At 41.1% G+C, this 18467-nt stretch overlaps 1 protein-coding gene across 6 annotated transcripts in view; it reads left to right on the top strand.

The window, feature by feature from the left end:
- The first annotated feature begins 278 nt into the window (after positions 1 to 278).
- The window catches only part of BRSK2 (BR serine/threonine kinase 2), a 457676-nt gene continuing 439487 nt past the window's right edge, over positions 279 to 18467 (top strand). For 5 of the 6 annotated variants that reach the window (XM_034770318.1, XM_034770317.1, XM_034770316.1 and 2 more), the window contains exon 1: positions 610 to 703. In XM_034770318.1, the coding sequence (XP_034626209.1) occupies positions 610 to 703 (94 nt within the window). Of the gene's footprint in view, positions 704 to 18467 lie in introns of all 6 variants that reach the window. The other variant, XM_034770312.1, reaches the window with a different exon arrangement.

Raw genomic sequence — 18467 nt, 5'->3', positions numbered from 1 at the left:
TGTGTGTGCATATGATTTTTAAAATAACTTTATCCCTTTTTATCTTTAATTATTTTCCTTATCAATAGACTGATAGCCATGGGTTTATTGATATTGCCATTGATTATGATGCTCTGTATCAGACAGGGGCAGCAACTGCTGCTGATACTGATGGAAAAGGAAAGGTAGTGGGGGGAGGAGGAGAGGGGAACTGAGTTGTTGCTGGAGATTGGCTGCCTGTGTTGTCACTCAGATCTCTGGGCCCCAGCTCTTCCGCTGCTCTAGCTCTAGCTCTCCCTTGAACAGCTCATAGTGAGAACAAGGCGTGCAGAGCTCCGATCACCAGCACCATGCTCCTTGGGCTTGGATCCTAGATCCCCCTCTTTGAACACTGGTAATAGCTGCTCTGGCCCTCAGCATCCCACGCTGACAGACTGACAGAAAGAAAGAGGCAGACAAGGAAAAAGGAAGAAGAGAAAATCTGCAGCCAAGTGGACTAAAGCAGCAAAGAGCGAGGGAGAAAGGGTGCTTTGCTTACACAGCTGCAAAGTGGGAATTTAAAGAACTGCAGAGAGAGAAATCCCAGCTCCCCGCCACACACACAGCGCAGAATTATAGAGCCAGGTAGAAATGACATCAACGGGGAAAGAAGGCAGCGGAGCTCAACATGCACAATATGTTGGACCCTATCGCTTGGAGAAAACCTTGGGCAAAGGACAGACAGGTTGGTTCCTTTGCAGCAGCCGCACTAGGGATAAGGTGCGGTAGCAGCTGATGGGGATGGGAGATGTGAGGGGATGGGTTTTCCCTTTGGCTGCTGCAGTGGAGAGACTATTTCTAATGGATTTTTGCTTTTATTTATTTATTTCCGGTTGTTTTTATTTATTTATTTATTTATTAAAAAAAGCATAGGTTGCCGTGTGTGCATCCCTCTTGCTAACGGGTGTTGTTCTGGTGACTGTCAAAGTGCATGCAGAGGAAAACGGGGATGCCCTGCTGCTGGTACATTTCATGTCAGTTACTTCACTTCCCCACTTTGCTTCCTTTTCTTTTTAATCAAATTAAATTGAAATGAGAGGTGCACTGTGTATGCCGGAGAGGAGGAGGAAAAGGACGTGGTGGGGAGGCGGGGGAGTCACCAGCAGTATTTCATGACATCATGATTGAAAAGGGTGTAGTCCTTAAGGTGCAGTTGGTGGGAGAGAATATGCACAGTACAGTCTATGGCACTGGCTGCTGTGGTTATTTGGAAAATATGAATGAATGGATGGTGTTGTTTGGTATGTTTTTGCGTGGCATAGTTTGAATTTAAAAATAAAAAAGTGGTCAGCAGCAGAATTCACTCTAGCGGTTTGAGGTTTTTATTTATTTATTTATTTCTCCAAAAGCCCCTGTTTGTGAAACTGGCCCCCATCAGATTTTCCTGAAAGGAACAATGGTAAGAAATATTAAGAGGAAATGTAGTGAGAGAATTAGCAGAGAGCAGGTGCTTGTCCCCTACGTGGCATAATTAGATCTCCTAAATGCATTCAAGATTTGGACTCGCTGGTTGCCTGCCTGGATGTTATATTTACTTCAAGGACAGGGGAGCAGTAATTGGAAGGAAGAGCGGTTAAAAAAAAAATCCCAAAAGCCTTTCCCATTTTTATGTTCTTTTTTAGTAACAGGTGCAATGAGCAATGGAGTCTGGCAAATTGATTTGGTTGGGGGACCCCCAAAAGTGGATTGAGTCTCCAGGTTATAATTTAGAAGGGAGGGTTGGTGGAATCAGCCATAGGGGGCTTCTTTGGGCTTGTGGGTGTTAAGTGTTGTTCATTATGGTGGGACAATAAAACATGATGCATTGTGTTTTTTAAAAACCCAGCCAAGCTTTGCCCATCTGTTGTCTAAAGGATTTAATAGGCGTTTCCATCCCCAGCTGCTGCCTCTGCTCTGCCTGCTTCCTCGCTGCCCTGCATGGCAGCAGCTCTGCAGTCTGCAATTTTCTTAGGGACACAGTCAAAATCCAGATCTTTCTCTGTAAGGAGAAATGCTCTTCTGAGATGATTGATTATGACCCCCCCCCCCCTCATTCGTTCTTCTCCTCTCCACAAACCCCATGGCAACCATTGGAATATATGGATGGGATGTGAGCATCATATAGTCTTGAAATGAAAGTGACTTTTATTTTATTTTCCCCTCTAAATCTTTAAAATAATACAACTGCTGAAGGTATCTATCTTTTTTTGTGTGTGGACATTACCTTTATTGTTCATATTACTGAATGAACTCATATCTCGCCAGATGTAGTTTCCATAAAATCCGTCCTGATGATGATGATAAAAATACCCCACCAAAAAATTGCAGTGTCTTGGTGATGATAAATCTGTATCCTGTTTCCATCGCTAATCTCTTGCTGGGCACTCCAGCTGATCATAAAACCAACCCTAGATATACACATTCATTTTCTATCTTCATCACCATTTCTTTCTTCCTCATCTTCTTGTCAACCTCCCCCCCCCATATAGATATAAAATTGCATCTGAGATTCCTGCACATTAACCTTTATGCTCCAAATCACGTAACCTTATACTATGGTCCTAAAGGGTTATCTGCAGCTTTGGTTATTTTTTTTCTCCCTTGATAATCTTCCTATCTTCCTCCTAAGTGATTAGAGAGAGGGAGAGAGAGAGAGAGACAGGCAGGCAGGCAGCAGGGTAGGAGGGGAGAGTGTATGTTTTCAGGGTTGTTGCTTTTGGGCTCTGCAGTTATTTGACCAACTGGACTAGGAGGAAAGTTGCCTTTTACAATTTTACACTATAGCAAATCTATAGAGACTGGTCTCTGCTTTGTGCAGGCATGTGTGTGCAAACAGCAAACACATTATATGCACTGTTTCAGGGAAGATGGAGGGATAAAGCTTAAAAGTAGCTGATGCCAGTCTCTGTCTTCCTTACCTTATCCGCCCTTGATATAGATAATGCACGGAGGTGAAATCTGAATTGGTGTTAAATGTACATAGTTAAACACGGGAAAGATGCTTTCTGGTCTTCTGCATTTTCTGTGCTAATCAGATTCGGGAACGTGCAGAATTGCAGGTGTGCATGTAGCCCTCACCCTGCTAACTTGGCTGGTGGATGGGGAACCTGCAGCATTTTTGTGATATGACAACAGTGCAGTGTGAGGACCTGATTGACCACTGCGATTTGCTAGTGTAACTCCATTGAATTTGATGGAGTAACACCGTGGTGAATCAGGCTGTGATCATTTCTTTAGCTCATCTGAAGAGTTTAAGGCTCGGAAGATTAGGAAGTAAAGGCTTGTTTGGTTGCATGGGGTGTGTGTGCGTTTTGTTCTTGTTTTGTAGGGGCCCTTTTGAAAGAACTCTGGCAAAACATACTTATGAGCAGAAGGAAAATATACAGTCCTATTATGCCAAGTCCTTTACCTTCTTCATTGATCTTCACATCACTCATTTTTCTTTTAAGTGAAAGAATCCTTCACCCTAAAGTTATTTCAGATATGTGGCTCTTGCTTCTCTCTCAATTGTATTAAATATTATACAAACCTCTTAGTAGCTCTCACCTGCCTTGCACTCAGATTGGATAATTTTTAAGATCAAGGGAAGAGGAATAAGGGAGGGCGTCAAGTACAGAATCTGCCACAGTTCATGGCAAACTTACAAAGGATGCTATGAAAGGGGAGCTTTCATGTTCAGCTGAACTCCAAATGGCATGTTTCAGCCCTCCATGTAGCTATAGCAGTTTTCCTTCTCAATATCTGCAAAAGAGAACAAGAACTTGCTGGTTCCTGCAAAGAGGCCCAGATACTGTGCCTGTGATGTCAGTGGAAGCTGGTGACATCTAGTAATGGGGAGGGAGTTGGCAAAACTGACATTCAGAAGTGGGTTCAGATCCAGTTCAAAATGCTGGCTAAAGACCGTGATGATTTTGATTTAAAGAAGGATAGGCAAAGCCTGCCCTGAGGAGTCGACAGTGCTGGGACATCAGGCTTTCTGAGAATGACTAATGTCACAGAGAGAGGATTAAGGCCAGTTAGTTTGGAAAGCAAGAAAGGAAGGTTCAGCGCAATGCTGAAAAATGTTTGCACTCCAATAATACTGGGAGTGGGACAACAGTGAAGAAAAGAAATTCTTAATAATTCACCACAAGAATTCTACATGTGAATAATTTGGAGTGCCATAGTAAGACAATTGCCCTTTTGTTGTTGTATTAGGCTCAATTCAAAGTATCTCTGCCATTGTTTCCGGCAACTGGTCTAGTAGCTCATGGAATCTGTATTAGGAGGGAACAGGAATATAAGAAGCAGTGTAATAATTTAATTACCACACTCATAACATTTTATTATAAGGAAACGTCATTGTAAAAGATGACAGTAAAGGATATATAAAGGTGTCTATGAAGGGGTTGGTTTATGTAAATTTCATCCAGTTACACTGTACTGCAGTTAATTATCGTAGTTTTTCACTATAATTAACAGTAATGAGCAAAAAAGATGTGCTTTGTGTTACAATAACACACCAGGAGATACTATGCTTAGAAAACAGATTGGATGTGAACACTAAGAAGAGATTCAAGTTTATTATTCAGATTAAACAGAGGCTGCTCTCCATTTGCCACCAGGAGCGCCGCCAGCTTTTCTGCTGCCCTAGGTGGCGGAAGGTCCCGCCCCAAAATGCCGCCCCCCACAGAGGCAGCGGAAGGTCCCGCCACCGAAATATCGCCACGGTTGCCGCCCCCCAAATTGTAGCGCCCTAGGCGACTGCCTAGGTCGCCTAATGGGTTGCGCCGGCCCTGTTTGCCACTAATTCTGTGTGAAATCAACTTTTCATGTATTCCTGACACTTTTTTTTTTTAAATTCCAGGAATATATTTTGTTTGTGAGTTTTCTTTTGCCCTTGTTAACCTCTATTTTCCCCTTGAAATCCTCTACAGTAATTCAGATTGACTGTAGTGAATTTTTATTAGTGAAGGCAGAGATGAGGAATTGATGTATTCCTTGCTAAGTGCTTCAGCATTTCAGTGGATCTTTCTGCATTTTCATTTAAAGGCCAACTTATACACTTCAGTACTATTTTTGTTTGTTTGCCCTGGCACCAAATGACAGCACAGTTAAAATTTCTGAAATGCTCCTTTCTCTGCAAGCAAAGCAACACTATCCTGTGTTGGAATTTAGTCTTTGATCAAGTTTCTTTGAAAGCAAAGAGCATAACATTGCAAATCCATTTGGTATCACTCACACAACTTCTCTGATATTTGGGCCTAATTCTGCAGGCATTCCATACACAGAATTCCAATTGAAGCCAATGGCAGTTCTGCATTTAGAGAGCTTGCATGATGAGCCTGCCATATTGAGAGGGTGACTCTGTTGTATATAAAGTACAACAACTTGTACATATAACACAGTACATATACCAGCTAATAATCAATCATATACTGGTATGATATTGAGTTGTATAGCTGTAGAATCATGATCCTGCCAGATCCTTCTGATTTTATAAAAGTATGTATCCTCAGTGTTATCCATACTGTCATGAATAGTTTTATAGATTGTAGGGGTCAGACCCACAGATGGCATAAACTGGCAGGGCTCCATTGAATTTGGTGACCCTGACCTACACCAGCTGAGGATCTGGCAGGAGAGATGTAAATCATTTGAAATTTCCATTCAGACCTGTTTTCCCCAAATACATGCAAGTTCCATTTATATTTTTAAACACATTTCTTACATGGCTTTTAATTAGAGAGGCTATCTTCATAGCAATAAGTCTTATCTGAATCTGCATACCTTCCAGTGATAACCTGTTAGGACATCTTTCACTTAGGAGATGAACTAATTACTAATCACACAATTGGAAGTATAATATTGGAAACAGTGTCTCAGGCAATGAAGGTTTTACAAACACAAGTATTTAATGAAATCTTGCTAAGATATGTTGACATAAGAGTCAATTATATATGTCTGGACTCTCAGTGTTAAATATGGTTGGAAAGGAGGTCGTTATACAATAAGGGCAGAATTTTCAAAAAGCTGCCATTCATTTTCAGTGACTCAGCCTTTGGGTGTCCAATGTGAGATACCTCCGGTCTGATTCTGAGGCTCTACAACTCCGATTGAAATGAGTGCTACCATGTTAAGTAGATCTGAAAAACAGGCCTTTTGAAAGTTTTGTGTTAAAACCATTCTAGCAAACATCTCTTTGCCAAATTGAGTGCAAATGATAGGTAGAAAAGATCTAATTTAGATCCTGGTCCTGCAATGTGCTACATGCAAATGGACTCCTATATGCTCTGCACGGGTGTAGGGGTCTGACTGCACAAAGCACATTGCCGAATCAAGGCCTTGTGACCCAATCTTATTTCCAACAAAATTAGTGGCATAACTGCCATTGAATTCAGTGGGAATAGAGCAGGCTCTTAATGGATTTGTAAAGTGACAACTAGCCTTTTGCCCAAGAGTTGTTAAAATTCAGATACGCTGTCAAACGAGTGGGATTATATGACCATTTTTATATCTACATCTCAGACATCACGAGGTGCTGCTATATTCTACAAATACCGTTTTCATGCTGCTCAAACAACTTCCTCCTTTCCATCCCCACTCTAATGACATTTAGTGTCACTACAATGGGGAAGACAATACATTAGAATGATGAGGGAGGTTGGGAAAATTAAAAACATTTCTCAGTAGAATTTATCTCTGGAGGGAAATTATTTCTGATCTACAGACAGCTTGTGGCTCCATTGGAAGAACCAGCATAGTATTTTAAATGTGTCCAGTGAATGTTCTGGATTCCCCAACATCCTGAAGCCCTTTGTAGTATAGCATATGTCTATTTCACACAGAATCTTTCAGGCAAACTGTAATGCTGGATGCTTTACAGAATTAAATAATAGATGCACTGTTTGAAATAATAATAATAATCAATAACATAAAAAAGAGCGGAGAGAAATGAAATGGTATGGACAAAGGAGAAAAAATGGTTTTCACATGAAATTTGACGGGACATGGGGGCCTGATCCAGCTCCTGTTGAAATCAAATGAATTATCATTGACTTCTAATGGGAGCTGGATTTGGTAGCGAATGAGGAGGATGCAGTATGGCCATTCCAGAGGAATGAAGCTGAAAAGAAAGCTCTTGCATTGACAGTACTGAGATTACATAAAGGGGTAGAGAGTAAGTTATTTGGTGAATGGAGGGTCCGAGGAAAGGAATGAAGAGAGACAGAGGTCTGTTCAAGGGTTTTAAAAATGAGGAGGCTAAGTTTGAATTGAATCCTGAAATGCACAGGGAACGAATGTAGCTGTTTGACTGTTGGGGGTTATTTCTCAGTATTTTTGAGACTGTGTGCACATGCTACAGCAAAGCTTGGACTTGCTTCCAATAGTCAAAATGAGAAGAGATGGAAACATGGATGACGATTTGAGCGGAGGTGGACTCAAGGCAGGGGCATACATGGTTGATATTACAGGGGTGAGTTTGTAGACATTAATTTTGGGGAGCTTCATTGTGTGGTGCTCTTTGAATGCATAGTCAGTTTATAGGAATAGGTACTGCTCCTGCTCCCACTGAAGTCCATTGATACAAGATATGCCTTCAGTTAACTTCAATAGGAACAGGATTAAGCCCATTATAATAGGTAAGAGTCAAACTTTTTACTTCTCTTAGAAACTTCATAATGGAACAACCATCAGGAGTGTGGTTTTTTTTGTTACAAACGATGCAAGGGCGTTAACAGTCTTAAATGATAAAACTGTTCATTTTGTTTGTGGGAAAGTGCCAGAATAGCTCAGCTTTTCAGTTCTCATAAATAGAATCATAGACTCGTAGAACTGGAAGGGACCTCGAGAAGTCATCTAGTCTAGTCCCCTGAACTCAAGGCAGGACCAAGTATTATCCATTCTAGACCATCCCTGACAGGTGTTTGTCCAACCTGCTCTTAAAAATCCCCAATGATGGAGATTCCACAACCTCCCTAGGCAATTTATTCCAGTGCTTAACCACTCTGACAGTTAGGAAGTTTTTCCTAATGTCCAACCTAAACCGCCCTTGCTGCAATTTAAGTCCATTGCTTCTTGTCCTATGCTTAGAGGTTAACGAGAACAATTTTTCTCCCTCCTCCTTGCAACAACCTTTTATGTACTTGAAAACTGTTATCATGTCCCCGCTCGGTCTTTTCTTCTCCAGACTAAACACGAGTTTAGTCCATGAGACAACACTCTTCTATCACAAGATTTGTAGAGTGAAGCAAATAATTCATCACAAATAATTTGTTCAATGAATATAGCCTGCCTTATTCTGGAATGTCCATGAGCAGATTGCGGTTTCCTCAAAGTAATTTGTCATTTCAGTTTATTTGACAAAGAGTTATTTTGATTCCCACCTCCCCAAATGGATTGAGCCTGCTTAATCAATAATCGAAGAATTGAGTTGTGCTCTTGGAGTTGGATGCAATCTGTCAGATATGTTACAGAGTACTGTTCTGTTCCCTGGTTAGATGAGTGTGCGAGCATTTCCAGCATGAATATTTGCATGTGCCAACATAAAATTTGGTTTCCTGAACACAGTTTCAAGAGTTGTTTCCCATAATGATTTGTGCCAGTATGACTCAAATGGTCCAATGTTTGCAGAAAACAAATACAAAAGGGTCACAAATGTGATCAAATCAAATTCACTTAAAAATTCAAGTGAATATTCACAGAACATTTTTACATTATTCACCCAGCTCCGTTGGCATGTATCCTGAACAGTATATATGACTTTTACATAATGATGAGCTGCAAAAGTTTTATTTGTTTTTATTTTAAATCTGTTTACATACCCAAATCACGACGAGTGAAATTCACCCCTGTGCAGAAGTCTAGCACAAGACTTATGCAACCACCAAAGTCCTACTTAATTCCTTAAGATTGGGTTTAAGTGAATATTAACTTGAGCATAGGACTTGTGCTGGCCATCTACATAGGGAATAATTACACTGTAACAGAGCACACTGTATATATAGAGTTATTTCCAAATATTTTTATGTATTATTATTTAGTGCTATTTTTGTTACTGTAGCACCCAGAGGCCCCTTTGTACTAGGTACTGTACAAATTCATAGGAAGATGCAATCTCCATCTGAAATAACTTACAATATAATTTAATTTTTTAAAACAAAATATTTGAAAATGAATTCCCTCTTCACATATGCACCAAGTTCAGGATCCTGAATTTTTGTCTGTGAAGTCTGATAATGTCACAAAGCCTATAAACAAAGCAAACAGCAAAAGAATATATTCCATTCAGGTGCTAATAAGGTTGTTGGTTTTTGAAGGGGAAACTTAGAATAGTGAGTGGAGGAGGAAATAAAAATCACCATATGTTTATATTTAAAAGCTAAGCTAAGCACAGGGCATGATTCTTATGTAGAATGGGGAGTTTTGTGGTTCTCTGGCAGAAAGCATCCCTAAAGTCAGCCAAGCCAGCCACGGGATGCTTCTCTTACTGTAGGGAGATGTTCAGGTGGTGTAGAGCCACCACAGTAGCTCCTAAAGGGTCACCTACAGCTAACAATGTATAAAAGCACGATTTAGGAAAAGGGCTTATAGCTGGTGCTCCCCTTATACCTGATTGACCCCTAGTTGCCACAAAAGCTTCTGGGCCATTGCCAGCCAAAGTAAATTAGAGTAGCCCCGGGGCTGCTCTGAGTTAGGACTAGTCCTGCATCTGAACTCAAGATTGGGGAAACACAAAGGTTCCTAAAAGCCACTTTTTTACATACATGCCTACCCCAAGGTGCGCTAGCATTCCTTAGCTTAGGATCCGGCTCATCCTGTTACAGATATGGCATCTTTAAATAAAGATTTTTGTATGGGTCTAGAAAGAAGCCTCCACTACTTTGTATTTCACCTTTAAATCCTTATTTTAAGTTTTTATGGGAGTATTCCCCGGTATAATTACCTATGGGCGAATGTTAGATAAGAAATTAGAGAGAGGAATCTGTTGCCTCGTTAATGGCTGGTTTGATAATGCAGGAGTCTGGTAGTTTGCATTCTGATAATTAACTTGGAGGGGATTTTTGCTGTTACCAACCATACTCCAAGATTTGTAACATTTAGAGATTCTGGTTGAGTTGGTGGCAAAACAGTGTCTTAATAAGGTGGCTCTGTGTGTGTGTTTTTTTTTTTAAATTATCTAATCCAAAACTATATATTGGGATTATAGGTATGGTTGTGTTTGAAGTGAAGTGTTTGCCTTTTTTTTTTTTTACTTTTCAGAGGTTAGTGGGAAACAATTTTCAGGCATCCATTCAGTAAGTGCTTTTCTAGCTGCCTGCACAATTTATCAACAACGTGCTCTCCGTTTCCTGAGGCTCTTGTGATTTGTTTCACTACTGTTTTGCAGTCCAAGCTTTCTGGGGAGACAAAAAATATCTGTGTGGTTATGCGTTTTCAGTAATGTTTTACAAACGTATTAACAGGCATTGTTTCCACAGAGTCATTCCTGTGTGGTTGCGTAGGGCCCCACAGGCCATAAACTCAGTCCTCCAGCCAAAATGCCATTAAAAGTACAAATTATGGAGGAGCTTGTCTCAGGTGGTGGGGAGTGAGCTGGATTGGTCCACAAATGTCCTACTTTTAAGAGGCACTGAGAAACCTACCGCTAGCTCTGTATATCCTAATTTCCAGGAGATGGACTCGGGTGCTTTGACTGGCGAGTGATGTGATCATTCTGTGCTGGGCCTTAATTTTGACCCGGGGTAACTCTAGATATGATTCTGCCGCTCCTGCTCTTCTTTCATACAGTTCCTCTCCCCCATTCAATGTATGGCCAAGAATATAGATGTATTTCTAGCCAGGTGTACTGATGATGATGCCCCCCAAAAAGACGATCAGGGAGGAGGGATTCAGAGAAAATCGCATGGGCATCGCTTTACCACGGTCTGATGGTATCACCTCCAGTGTCAGTCAGAGCTAGGGTGACCAGACAGCAAATGTGAAAAATTGGAACGGGGGTGTGGGTAATAGGAGACTATATAAGAAAAAGACCCAAAAATCAGGACTGTCCCTATAAAATCGGGACATCTGGTCACCCTAGTCAGAGCTTCTCAAGCGGGAAGAGTCTCAAGGCCGCTTCTGAAGTTGGAGCTCCCACATACCAGCTCTGCCTGTTAGCACCAAAACACAGGGCTGCTTATGAATCATAGTTATGTTTGAGATAACCCGGGGAAATATATTTTGTTGCTTGGTCCAGAGAAAGCTTCCTTCAAAACATCCCAACCTATTAAACTTGCAAGGTGAAATTGGCAGATGACTGCACTTACGAAGAGCAGTGTATTGCAGTTAAATCAAGTAATAATAGTAAAAAAAGTATAAGCAGCAAGGAAAAGATGACTCCAGCTTCCAGGCTTTTTAATGGGGTGAAATTGACCCCTGTGCAAGAAGCCAGCACAGCTTAAACCTTCCAGTTAGGGCATACATTGCTCATAGGCACTGTGCTGGCCATTTGCACCAGGTGAATTTCACCCATGGGGGCTTCCCTCAATATCCTTGGGCTAACTTATCTCTAGGGTAACTCCACTGAAGGATACGTTTGGCCCTGTGAGTTTACCAGCCTAGTTTTTTTCAGCTCTCCCAACATTTTCGTCTGAAATTCATTTGTCCCTTTTAAGCCATGAGGTCCTGAGTACTTGGTCCTCACTGAAGACCTAATTCTGCTCTCATTAAATTTGGGATGTTTTGCCACTAACTTCACTGGGAACCGAATTGGTCCCTCTTTTTCCTCTTGCAGTAGTTGTACTGACGTTTTTCACCCCTGGGATAGTTGAACTGGAAAGTTGCGTGGTATGTGAGGTTCGTTGCTCTCAGGTCTATGTACTCCTTGGGGAATGGAGCAGGGGGTAGAACCATGTTTGGCTTTTTCCATCATTGCTGCTTCACACAGCAAAGCTAATGAAGACCTAAAGGAGAAAGACCTCTCTAGAATCTTCAGAAGACATTATGGTTTCAGGTGCAACCATCGTCATCTAACCCCCATGCAATCACCGATGGAATCATCTCTACCAGGGCAGGTAGAAACTTGCAGAGAGCAAGGATCCAGTCGGAGAGAGATTAGAGAAATAGTGGACAGATAGTCAGGGGAAGCTTGGGTTCTATTTCCAGCTCAAGTACTAAACTATTGTGTGACCATGGGCAAGTCACTTCACCTCTCTGTTTCCTCTCTCGTCCTCTGTCTGTCTTGTCTATTTAGATTATAAACTCTTCAGATGAGGACTGTCTCTTTCTGTGTGTATGTACAGTGCTTAACATTGTGAGGCCCTGATCTCAGTGGAGACCTCTTTGTGCTGCAATAATACAAATCATTAATAAAGCTAAAGTTGTAGTAAATTGTATAGCTGCTCTAAATTGCAGCTGGTTACAAAGGCCACACACAAGGAGCTGTTCTGGCAAATGGGGACTAGTGCAGCAAGTCTTTTTAGGAAATCCCCCACACCCTGGTCATGCCCCATATGGCAGATCTGGGAAGAAAGAGTGGTCTAGAGCCATGTGGGGATTCCCCAATGCTTGGGGAATCTCCAACCAACCAGCTAAACTGGATTTCTTCCTGTTTTGTGCTGCCAGAGAATTACAAAGCAAATGGAATAGAGGCCAGGATCTAGCCCTGTACGTTTGGAAACTGAGGGCTGATCTACATGATGCACAAGTCCGCACTAGAGGGGTGTAAATTCTAGTGTGTACTAGTGTGTTGTGAACTAACTGGCCTGAGTGACATTAATGTACACCAGTGAACTTCTTGTGCACACCGGCAGGGTCCACACAAGCCAGTTGGTGAGCAACATGTTAGTGCCCACTAGAATTTACACTTCTCTAATGTGGACTAATTGTGTAGACAAGCCCTGAGTCTTAGTCATGGGGGAGATAGGAAGAAAGGCAGCTCTTTCTGTGCTTTCACTATGCCTACATTTGGATAGAGTGGCATTATCTTCAGTAGGCCTTTCCTGCACAAGGCCATGAAAGAAGATTGAGATCTCTGTTGTGTGTTCTCTATGCATGTCTGTGTAATAATGGTCACCAAAGACAAAGCTGAGCATTATATTCAGACTTGGCAATGACACAAGCGTCGTAGCTCAGTTAAACACAGGCATTTGTTTTGCTGGAAAGGCATGGCCATGAGTTGAATAGCTTTGGGGAATCCTTATGCTCTGCAGTGCACAGCAGCTGTAAACAGGATTCCTCTCATTTGCTTTTCAAAGCATAGTTTAAATCCAAATATTAAAAAAAAAAAAATTGGGCTAGATCCTCAGCTGTTGTAAATCAGGGAAGCGCCTTTGAAATCAGTGATGATTTATACCAGTGGGAGATCTGGCCCAGGGTTTCTGGTTTCTATAGCTTATTTCACTCCTTGTATTTGTGCAATTCCATCTTTGTCACTGATTGATTAGGTAGGCCAAGTTCTCTTCTCAGTTACATCAGTACAGCCCTAGTGACTCAAAGGGGCTTAGAACAATTTATGAGAGGAGAATTTGGCCCATAAACGCATTTCTTGGTGATATCAGACACAGACTGCTGGCCATGATCTAGTTAAGAGAAGCCCAGATTTGCATGTTGTTTCCTCTGCAGTGAAGAATTGAGCAAATTAAGAGCACAGAGTAAACTGATTTTGTAGAGTAGTTCAGTTTAGATTGAAAACATGGTCAGAACATGTTACAAATTATTGAGAGGTTGATGTCCCTCCATGCCCCCAAAGCTCATGCATGCACTTAAAGTCTGTGCTTAACTATGAGTCCAATAAAGAAGAGCAGACGTAGCAAGTAATAATATAACAGAATTGCTGTTACAATATTCTATCACACTTCCTCTACAGTGAAGCCTCCTGACAAGTCTGCACTAGACATTGTTGTGTGAAATTGCCTGCTGTTGATCAAGCAACATTGCAGCTTCTTGAGTGGTAGCAATAGTGGGAGCGCTAGAGTGGATAGGGCATTGCTGTTCTCAGAACCATACTGACTAACTTTGTTTAGAGCATGCTTAGGTGATACTGTGGCAAAAGTGCCAGTGGTTACCTGAGCCATGGCTTTACTACTCCTTCCACCATTGGTTCAAATCCCCCAGCGGTAGCAAACTCTGTGCTTGCAAACTCCCGTTGAGTTAAGAGATATTGGAGGGCAATCGCAATTGTCCTATGACACTACACACGCAGGATTTTATTTTATTTTAGGTAACAATTTGGGGGTGGGCAGCGGTGGCATTGGTACAGGGCAGGTTCTACTCCTCTCTTGGTTCACAGCTGGAAGGCAATGTAGTCTGGCAGAACCAACACGTAACTGGGAGTTAGAAGGTTTCAAAGTTCTAACCTGGCTCTGCTACTGACTCACCGTGGCCTTGGGCAAGTTATTTCATCTTTCTCTCTTGGTTTCCCCAGCTGTAAAATTGAGATGATAATCATAGGCATAGTTTGACTTCTATATTTGGGGGGGGGGCAGTTCCAGTCAGGCCAATGGGGCCATGCAGAAGGGGGGCAAATTCCATGCCTGACCGAGGCTTGCCATTTGGGGTGGGGGGGCAATGCCTCCTTGTTCCCCAAAGTATGCCCATGATTAATAATACTTACCCACCTACTTCAGTGACATTGTGGGAATTAGTTAATATAGCGATTTGAACATACAAAGCACTATGGAAATGTAATAAGTATTATTGCAGTTTATGGGTTAGCCTTGCTTTTTTGATCCAGTTGGTCCAGTCTCTCGGCTAGTGTTAATATCTGTAGCTTCATTGGTTTACACTAGCTGAGGATCTAGACTATTTCTTCTTTTCCAGGTGAACTTGCTTTCTCCCTGCCCTTTCCCCTGCTCATTCCACAGCCTCTCCTTTTGGTGATGATAATTTTGACAGCAAAATGCAGAAGTCTCCACGGCTGCAATTTAAAGCCGAAGTTATGTTAGCCCATTACATAAACAAGAGAAATTACTTTGATGTTCCTGGTTTGACAATTCCTGGCCCCACTGATTTCCGTCATTTCTTTCCTTGGGGGCATTTGTCCCTGATCTCTAAAACAAAATGTCACTGAGTAAACTATGTTTATATGACGCTGTGTGTTCCACTTATGAAGGATTTATAATTCGGTCAGTTTTATTTATGGTCCTATAAAGCTGATAGAATTATACTGTAGTGTTAAAATGCGGAAGCTTCATTTTCCTATAGGCAAAAGCCCTCTGGTGTTTTGAGAATGCTGTTTGGAGATTCTGACTGACTGATAAGAAACTTTGAAAAGGCCTTGGAATTTTTAAATTGCTACTTACTGCCACCAGAATAAAGGTGAATCCAGGTTAATAAAAGCAGCCACTTTATAATAGTGACAGGCTTCTCTGGCAGCATGATGCTTACACCAAATTCTGTTTCAGCGAGCTTTGGCTTCCAGAAATGTCACTGGTGAAGGGATTGGGTGGGAGTGAGGTGGGTGGAGAGGCGGGTGGGTTATTTTTAAAGGCTGACTGAATTGTTAGAGATGCAGGCATTTCTGAAGGGGCTGATGATGAACTTGAGAAAATTGAAATATCCAAGAATTTTTATAAGGGGTGACCTCAAAAGTCTATATTGCAGATGTTAATGGTGGTTATACAGAAGCTTGATGGCTGGAGCAGTATTTCTGATAATGGGAGAAGTGGACTGGTGGCCCTTCCTTCCCATCAGCATCCTAGGGGTGAAATTCACTCCTGTGCCAGCACAAAGCCTAGATATTAATTAAGGCCTATTTTGAGGGATTAAGTGATGAGCTGGCATTATGATGTCTCTTTCCATGGAGAAGCAAAAATGGGAGCTCACAAATGGCTTGGGAGGAAATCGAACACTGCAGTAGTTTAGTTCTATTTGTGAGATAATGAGCAAAATTCATCCTTGGTGTATTTACACTGAAATCTTTGCAGCAACACCAGGAATGAACTTGACCAATTCCCTTTGTTTTGTATAATTATAATAAATGTCAAAATGAAACAGTAGCTACAGAGTTAATTTATTAAAAGAGACATGAGCAACTTAAATATGGCCCAAAATTGAAATTTTCTAACAAGCTTTCTATAAAACCCAAGACCAATAGAAATAATGATTTCCTCAGGGTTTTTTTTGGGAAAAAACAATTCTGATTAAAACAGTTGTTTTAAAACAACAAATAAACTTTTCACCTGCAGTGTTTGAAACCCATCAGGAGCCTGAAAGTGAAATTGACTCAAAACAAAAGTGAAAGTGGCTGCATTGATTTTCATTGTCCATGATGAGATTAATGGGAAAGGTAGGCAAAGAGAATTAAGAATGACAAGTAAATTAGATTTTAAAAATTCTTTAAACTTGTAATCATCTAAGATGTTATTAGCAAAATAGGTGCAAATGTATATGTATATATTTTTGGAGAAAGGCAACATATGTGGCCTGATCCTCAGATGTGTCTGAGTTGTATTCAGTGCAGGATTCAGATGTGGAAGGTGATATATGCCTTGCAGCCCTCAGCATAAGTTTGAAAAGCCCCAGGATTTCCCTCTCAAGGGGCATTTATGCCAGTTGAGGTTCACCAGAGCAAAGCAGTGCTCCAGCCACACCACTTTCGCTGGGCATATCCCTGATACTTCTTATGCCAGCTCTACATAAGCCTCCAAGCCAAGGATGCCTCCAAGACAAGGGAATCTTTAACTGTTTAGATAGGGCACCTGTATAGCCCATTTGTGCTGCCAGAGTGGCACACAGGGCCTGTTGCTGGGGCGAGAAGCTGGTCCATTATTTTTGAACTGGCAGTATCCCTTTAATCTGTACCTTGAACATTAACATAGAGGTGTGGAAAGAAAGTAATAGGAAATGGGAAAATTAGAGGAGTGCAATGATCTAAAATGTGTAAGTGATCAATGATTAGAGAAGGCAAATGCCAGTGGGGCCTGTTTTTTGCTCTCAGTTGTATAGGTGTAAATCGGAAGTAGCCCCACTGAAGTCAATGAAATTACTCAGGTATAAAAATGATATAAACAAAAGCAGACTTTTGCCCTCTACGTTTCAAAGGCTCAGAGCCTTAGGACGTCTTGCACTCTTTTTATTTTACTCTTATGTATTTATCGGAAGAGTGGGATATGAGAAAAAAGTCACATTCTTCCCTAGGGTTGGTATATCCCTTCCCCACCAAAAACGTTGTGCTTTCAATTTCAGTTATTTAATTTCTTGCTTATAGCTTAAAATATGAGTTCACTGTAGCGCATGGCTGCAGCAGGTTGCTGGTCATTTACAGTAAGCAGAGTAAGACCAAACTATTGCCATCTCAGGCAGTGCTATTAGAATCTCATTTAAAAAAAATCAGGCCCTTGGATATCTTTTTTTTAATAGGATGACATTTTGTCAAATTGGAGTTGAAAAGTAGAAGCAAAAGCAGCTATTCTGGCATTCATTAGACCAGAATGAAACGATCTTAACGAAATCCATAACAATGCAAAGGTAAGGTGAAGATTTCAGATGCACAAAAGCCAGGACATGGGAAGTTATGGTTTTCATCTTTACTATTATTATTTTATTTATTATGATTTATTTTATTTGTGTTACTGTAGCGTCTAGCTGCAGACTACTCCCCATTGTGCGATGCACTGTCCAAACATAGAGAAAAAAGATGGTCCTTGTCCCTGAGAGCTTACAATTCAAGTGTAAGACAAGGGACAACAGATGGGTATAAACAGACCAACAGAGGCATATAAGGAAACAATGAGATCATATTGGTGAGGATGCAAGGTAGCGGTCTAACAGTTGTCATCGGAATCTTTGTTCTGAGTACATGTGTATTGCTCTGTTTGTGCATGTGAATAGTGGAAGATCACTTCTGTGCATGCGTGGTACACAGATATGGCATGCTTATAACTTTATCCCCAAACCAAAGGAATGTGTTCATAGTGTTTGTCTTAAATTACGACTTTGGGCCATTTTTCTGCTCTCATTTCTGCTGGTGTGACTAACCAAGGGTGAAATTCACCCTGATGAAGAAGGCCAGCACAAGGCCACTTTAGTTTCACTTAAACCCTTTGGATTTTGCCCTGAGAGCAAAATTGGCCTGAAGCCCACAGCAAGTTCAAAGCTTAAAGAAGAAGCTCTTTTGAGTTATTAGATTGGGGAGGGGGGGTTGTGAGGAAAGTGAGTCATAGCTCAACTGGTAAGAAATAGGTTATATTTCACATTTTGATTATTTTAAATGACAAAATGAAATTTTCTCTCATGTTGCCCAGCAAAATTCAACTTTAGGCTGGGAATAGACTTGAGGAATTAAACCCCAAAGGGTTTAATTAATGAATATCCAGAAAGTTATAATGACCTAAATAGAGACAGAAGTGCCTCTCAGTCATGATAGTAACATCACTAGCTTGATGTTCCCTCAACTCTCATTCATTACATGCGATAGCTATGTGTCTGTCTGAAATGCCTTTTCCCTTCCATTTCTAATAATCTTCTAACCCTGAAGTACTAAGTTTTGAAAGGAAAATGCCTCCTTT

This window comes from Trachemys scripta, chromosome 4 (genome assembly GCF_013100865.1).
Source record: "Trachemys scripta elegans isolate TJP31775 chromosome 4, CAS_Tse_1.0, whole genome shotgun sequence".
Lineage (NCBI taxonomy): Eukaryota > Metazoa > Chordata > Testudines > Emydidae > Trachemys > Trachemys scripta.
The sequence above is the reverse complement of the archived record's forward strand: the minus strand, read 5'-3'. Positions and strand labels throughout refer to the sequence as shown.